The sequence below is a fragment of the Mesoplodon bidens genome (assembly GCF_964165515.1).
Source record: "Mesoplodon bidens genome assembly, chromosome: 18".
NCBI lineage: Eukaryota > Metazoa > Chordata > Mammalia > Artiodactyla > Ziphiidae > Mesoplodon > Mesoplodon bidens.
This window is the reverse complement of record NC_138175.1, coordinates 19,036,160-19,042,659: the sequence shown is the minus strand read 5'-3', so window position 1 is coordinate 19,042,659 and position 6,500 is coordinate 19,036,160. Positions and strand designations below refer to the sequence as shown.

At 43.9% G+C, this 6,500-nt stretch overlaps 1 protein-coding gene across 1 annotated transcript in view; it reads left to right on the top strand.

The window, feature by feature from the left end:
* Positions 1-259: 259 nt before the first annotated feature.
* Positions 260-6,500, top strand: part of PRMT7 (protein arginine methyltransferase 7) — a 46,636-nt gene continuing 40,395 nt past the window's right edge. Inside the window, exons 1-2 of the mRNA XM_081217762.1 lie at positions 260-381; positions 3,197-3,233. Of these exons, the coding sequence (XP_081073888.1) occupies positions 287-381; positions 3,197-3,233 (132 nt within the window). The 5' untranslated portion in view covers positions 260-286. The remainder of the gene's footprint in view (positions 382-3,196; positions 3,234-6,500) is intronic.

The following is a 6,500-nucleotide window of genomic DNA, read 5'->3' as shown; positions in this document are numbered from 1 at the left end:
TTGAGGACTGCTGAAGTTTCCAGATAGCTTTCTGAGTTTTTGTCTTAATAGTATTTGATGTTATGCGCTGAATATAAAACCAAGTAACTCTGCTGGAAAGGTTAAAATGCTGATTAACAAATATTTTCAGTGGCTCTGACATTTTTGTCTATTTCTTGATTTCTTTTTTTTTTTCCTCTACATTTTTGGTCATTACAATTTGAAGAGATTTCTGACGATCAGACCTGTCTACAAGCAGCTGGCAAGGCTGCTTTTCTATGCTAAAACTGAGGAGCTAATTGGCACCATGAAAGTCTTCTGTGGGCGGGCCAACCCAACCACAGGATCTGTGGAGTGGCTGGAGGAGGATGAGCATTATGATTACCACCAGGAGATCGCAAGGTAACAAGGGTTTTTCCACAGTTGGCTGCAGCTGGGTGGGGCCCTTGATCTCAAAGCAGATGCCTTGGAATCCAGTGTGAGTGGGGAATAGGCTGTCACCCAGTGCTTCTGATCAGGGCAGGTGTTGGTCACCAGCAGGTGTGCTCATCTAAGTAGGTTTGTGTGGGAGTTAGTCAAAGTTATGCCTGTGTGGAGAGTCAGACAGCTTGTGGCAGCTGTACCCGAGTCCGCGAGGATCTGTCTTGTGGACCAAAGAGGACCCAAGGTTCAGTAGTAGTAGTAGTAGACGAGTTTATGAAATTTAATTATTTACTTGCATCATTGAAATGGTGGCACATTTATCATATAGTTAAATTCTCTTTAATGGAAAAAGTGGGAAAAAATGAGGGTTTTTTTCCTTTGGAGGGATGTTTAAAAGTATGTAAATGAGTTACTGTTGTTTAGCAATCATTAAGTGCATATGACACCGTGCTAAGCCTGTGAATACCAAAATGACAAAGATAAGGTTCTCATCCTCAAAGAACATGCAGTTTTGTGGAATAGACAGACATATAAAAAATTATGACACCATGAGATAAAAGTCAGTGGAAATGGGCACAAAAGTACGTGGAAGCAGCAAGAACCAACTGGGCTGGGAGGGTGATATTTGAATGATTTCCTGAATCTAAAGGGAGGGAGATTGCTTTCTGAGCAGCAGGGATTATGTGCAAACTTCCACATGAGCTAGTTTGAGGAATGGCTAGTAGGTCAGTGTGGCTGGAGTGTGGTGCAAAATTAGGGCTATGGTGAGAGAGGATGCTGAAAAGGTAGGCAGGGGTCATGTTGTAATTGGTGGTAGCAAAATGCAGGAAGAGGGACCGGATTGTATAAGTTCTAGTTTAGCCACTTCTTAAGCTACTTGACTTCTTAACGTCAAGTAGCTTGACATTGGCCAAGCTACTAAACTTCTCTGAGGATCAGTGTAATAATATATGCCTCATATACAGTATAACAGTATATACCTCAGTATAACAATATGTATATCTCAGCATATAATACCCTTTTCTTATGGTTATTTGATGAGTGAATGAAATACAATGTCTGGTACAGAGTCAGGGCTCAAACACATTACTTTCTTTCTAAATATTTTGGACGTTATTTTCTGAGTGATTGAGGTGTTAAATGGGGAAGAAAAAAGATTAGGTTGCATTTTGGAACATTAACCTTAGAGCAGTGTGGAAAGTGGGTTGGAGAGTGTGGAAAGTGGGTTGGAGAGTGTGAAAAACATATGGGCATTTGGGTGGATATTGCAGCCCCAAGGCTGAGACAGTGGAGGTGGAGAGAGGAGGAAAAAGCTTTGAGAGAGCTTGAGTTTGGTAACTCATTGGATGCAGTGATGGAAGGAGAGAGAGAAAATTAAGTAAGCACCAAGACTTCTGGTTAGAGTGACTAGGTGGATGGAACTGTTGTTCTTGAGAAGAATGCAGGAGGAATGGGTGTTGTTGGGGTGATGAAGATTAGGTATCTGGCTTTGGACATCCAGATGGAAATGCCACTGGGCAGATAAATATGGGTCTGGAGACAGTTTGCAGTTGTTAGAGTTGAAACTGGAAGAGATTGCAGGCTTTCAGAGATTGTGTAGAATGTGAAAGGTAGAGGGCTGGAGAAGGAATCCTGGAATAGCTGATGAGGCAAGACAACCAGGAGGGTATGGCCAGAGAGTAGAAAGGAAGAGAACGTTTCAGGAAGAGGGAGTGTCCAGCAGGGTCAGAGAAATCCTGGATGTTAGTGATGTGAGTGAGCTGGTGGTGCTTAGGGAAAGTGATGTCAGGGGAGTGAGTGGGTGTGAGGCAGGGAAGATGGGGCAGTGAAAATGCCCCTTAAAAGGTGGAGAAAAGTAGAAAGGACCAGATTTCAACTAAACACTCGCAGGTGGGTTCAAATGTTAAAAACCTTGGTATGCCATTAAAAAAAATAAGAAGCCTTTGCTTTTGGTGCAGTGTTCCTCAAAATTTAGAGTATGAAATACCTGTGTCACAGTTGCCTGGAGCACCAGTTCAAGTACAGATTTCCAGACTCCAGCTCCATCTTCTAGATCAGAAGCTCTTTGTGTGTATTGTGGGAATCTGCATGTAAAATAAGCTCTTCATTAATTCTGATGTCGACCCGAAGCTGGAGGTCCTCTGTTTAATGAGAGTGCCTCAACTCTCACCTGGAATTCTCAGAAAGCATCTTTGGGCTAAGCCTATTGAGTTCTGGGGGCTTATCCTGACCCTGCCAGAGATTTTTCAAGTTTGTGAATTACTACGACAGAAAATATGGATAAGCAGCTCTCCTCCTTGTAGTTTGGTGAACGCTTCTTAGTTGTCCCTGATGACAACTAAGGGAAAGTGCCAGGCATGATACCTTTCACATACAGCAGGCATATACTTTCCCTTTCCCCGATTCCTCTCCCCAGTGTTAAATCTGTGATCATCCCAATGTACAAATGTATGCAAGATTATGTAAAGTATTGGACACATCTGAGCTGTCCCTGAGGAAAAAATCGTATGATGTACAACATGATCAGTATGCTAGGACTATAGAATTACTGTGGCAGGGCTAACTATCAGCATTTTTAGTCCGAGATTCTTTACTGAAAATAAACATCTGTCTCTGAGATTTTTTTCTGCAGTACAGGAGAATGACAGCTTATAGCTCTATTAAAATAGTTTAAAATGGGCCTGGATATTTGTTCCATCTGATAAAAGAATATAGTTATATATGTGAATATTCTCATATGTTGATGTTTATCATTATTAGCAGAAGTTTCTGACCTGTCTTTTTATTTTTTTAGGTCATCCTATGCTGATATGCTGCATGACAAAGACAGGGTAAGTATAGAAGGAAACTGTTATCTTGATGTGGTGTTTGAAACCTTCCATTACAAGAAGGTTAAAAACTTCCCCCAGAGACATGATGTTAGAATGATGCAGAGAGGCAGTACGGTGTAGTGGTTGGGAAATCAGGAAGCTGGGTCCTACTTCCTGCTCTGTTTTTGACTTGAGCGTGACCTTGGAGAAAACATGGGACCTCTGCAGACCTCATTTATTAGAATTTACAGTGAGTGGGCCATACTAGCTGATTTCCATGATCTCTAGATAAAAATACTTTAATTACACAGTTTCACCTTGTATAGTCAGTTTGTAACTTTAAAATAAAATCTCTAGAGGTCACTGCAGACTGTATTTTGTAAAGCATATTTGGCTTTCACTGCAGAATTACATTTTGGCTTTTGTCCTTTGTTTCACCTGAGTTTTCTTTGTCGGTTTGAGTAAATGTTACAGTTCTGGTCTTATGATGGCTAGCAACCCAGGATTTCCTGGTCTACCAGAGTGCTTGACTAGTCAGCCTCATCCAGATGGTTCAGAAATTGGGAGGCTTGAAGTAGAAGGATGCAGGGCCACACTTAAAAACTGAGCAGTGCACTGCAGAAAGATCAGGGAACGTGGCAGGGCTGGTCATGAGGCTGTGTTGGTGGTGGTGTCTCCTTCACCCAGCCCTGGTTAACTGCTCAGCTTGCCTACTTCTTGGCAACACTATGACAGAAGGACCTCCTTCAGCACCATTAGTGTGTAGGCTCCACGGGAGGGGCTAGGTGCCTCTCTAATTTTTGTCAAATATCTGAGTGCCTCTGCTGAGCTGTTGGGGAATTACAGAATGTGGAACAAATATTGTTCCCGGCTTTTGACTAATCCTTTCTAGTTTAATGGTCTTCTTCTTGGACTCGTGGGCCTGTGAGCCTCTCTGATTTTAGTGTCATCTCCAGTGAGGGTCCTTTCTGACCCAGCTTCCAGGGGATTTGGACAAATGGCATTGTCATCCATCTGGTCAGCCAAGCCAGATGGCGCCCTTTTCCTTATCTGAGCCTGTAGTTAGTTGGTCATCAAATTCTATGGTTCTTTCAACCCCATTGCCTGCTCAGCCGTCATTTACTGGCGTTGGTCCCTCTTCTCCTTCCTCTATACAGCAGCCCAAGGGGTCTTTCTGAAATGCCCATCTGACCATGTTACTCCTCTGGTTAAAACCCTTCAGTGACCTCTCCCTGCCTTTTTTTGTTTTGTTTTTTTGTTTTTTGCGGTACTTAGGCCTCTCACTGTTGTGGCCTCTCCGGTTGCGGAGCACAGGCTCCGGACATGCAGGCTCAGCGGCCATGGCTCACGGGCCCAGCCGCCCCGCGGCACGTGGGATCTTCCCGGACCGGGGCACGAACCCGCGTCCCCTGCATCGGCAGGCGGACTCCCAACCACTGTGCCACCAGGGAAGCCCCTCTCCCTGCTTTTGAGGTAAAATTCAGCTTCCTTGGTGGAACATTCCTGACTCTTCATTATTTACCTCTAACTTCTGTTCTCCCCTCCCCAGTTCTGCACATGAGGAAATGGAGTCAGAAGTTGCTGGTTAGTGGCAGAGTCAAGAAAAACACATTTCTTTATGCTTTTGCATGGTGCCTCACATTTTGTTGTTTTATTTTATTTTTTTTAGTAAGGTTTTATTTATTTATTTATTTATTTATTTATTTATTTATTTGTTTATTTATTTATTGGCTGTGTTGGGTCTTCGTTACTGTGCGCGAGCTTTCTCTAGTTGCAGTGAGTGGGGGCTACTCTTTGTTGTGGTGCGAGGGCTTCTTATTGCGGTGGTTTCTCTTGTTGTGGAGCATGGGCTCTAGGCATGCGGGCTCAGTAGTTGTGACATGCAGGCTCGGTAGTTGTGGCTCACAGGCTCTATAGCACAGGCTCAGTAGTTGTGGCGCACAGGTTAGTTGCTCCGTGGCATGTGGGATCTTCCTGGACCAGGGCTAGAACCCATGTCGCCTGCATTAACAGGCAGATTCCTAACCACTCTGCCACCAGGGAAGTCCTGTTGTTTTAAAACACTTCCATTATCCCATAAAATTATTTCTTGTTTGTTTGTAGTCAATCCTGGTACCCAACTCCCTGGTTGCCCCCACCCGCCAGGCAACCACTGATAGGTTTTCTGTCTCTATAGTTTTGCCTTTTCTAGAAATTTCATCTAAATGGAATCATACGATATATAGTCTTATGTGTCTTTCTCCCTTCATTCATCATTTGAGGGTCATTCATGTTGAATGTGTCAATATCCATTACTTTTTTTTTCTTTTTTTTTTTTTGGCCATGCTATGTAGCATGTGGGATCTTAGTTCCCCGACCAAAGATTGAACCCACGCCCCCTGCACTGGGAGCACGGAGTATTAACCACTGGACCTCCAGGGGAGTCCCAATATCCATTCCTTTTTATTACTGAGTAATACTCCATTATATGGATATACCATGTTTTATCCATTTACCAATTAACAGACATTTGGATTGTTTCCAGTTTTTGTCTATTTTTGAATAGTTTTGTTGTGAACGTTCACATATAAGTCTTTGTATGGACATGTTTTCATTTCTTTCAGAAAATGTATAAGAGGGACTTCCCTGGTGGCGCAGTGGTTAAGAGTCTGCCTGCCAATGCAGGGGACACGAGTTCGAGCCCTGGTTCGGGAAGATCCCACATGCCGTGGAGCAGGTAAGCCTGTGCGCCACAACTACTGAGCCTGCGCTCTAGAGCCCACGTGCCACAACTGCTGAGCCCAAGTGCCACAACTACTGAAGCCTGTGCGCCTAGAGCCTGTACTCCACGACAAGAGAAGCCACCACAGTGAGAAGCCCGTGCACCACAACGAAGAGTAGCCCCCGCTCGCCGCAACTAGAGAAAGCCTGCACGCAGCAACGAAGACCCAAGGCAGCCAAAAATAAATAAATTAATTAATTAATTTTAAAAAACTACAAAGTTAAATAATGTACACTTAACATATAGACCCAGCAATTCTACTCTTATACATTTTTTTTAATTAATTAATTAATTTATTTTTGGCTGCTTTGGATCTTCGTTGCTGTACATGGGCTTTCTCTAGTTGCGGCGAGTGGGGGCTACTCTTCGTTGCGGTGCACGGGCTCTAGGCACACAGGCTTCAGTAGTTGCAGCACTCGGGCTCAGTAGTTGTGGCACATGGGCTCTAGAGTGCAGGCTCAGTAGTTGTGGCACACGGGCTTAGCTGCTCCACGGCATGTGGAATCTTCCTAGACCAGGGCTCGAAC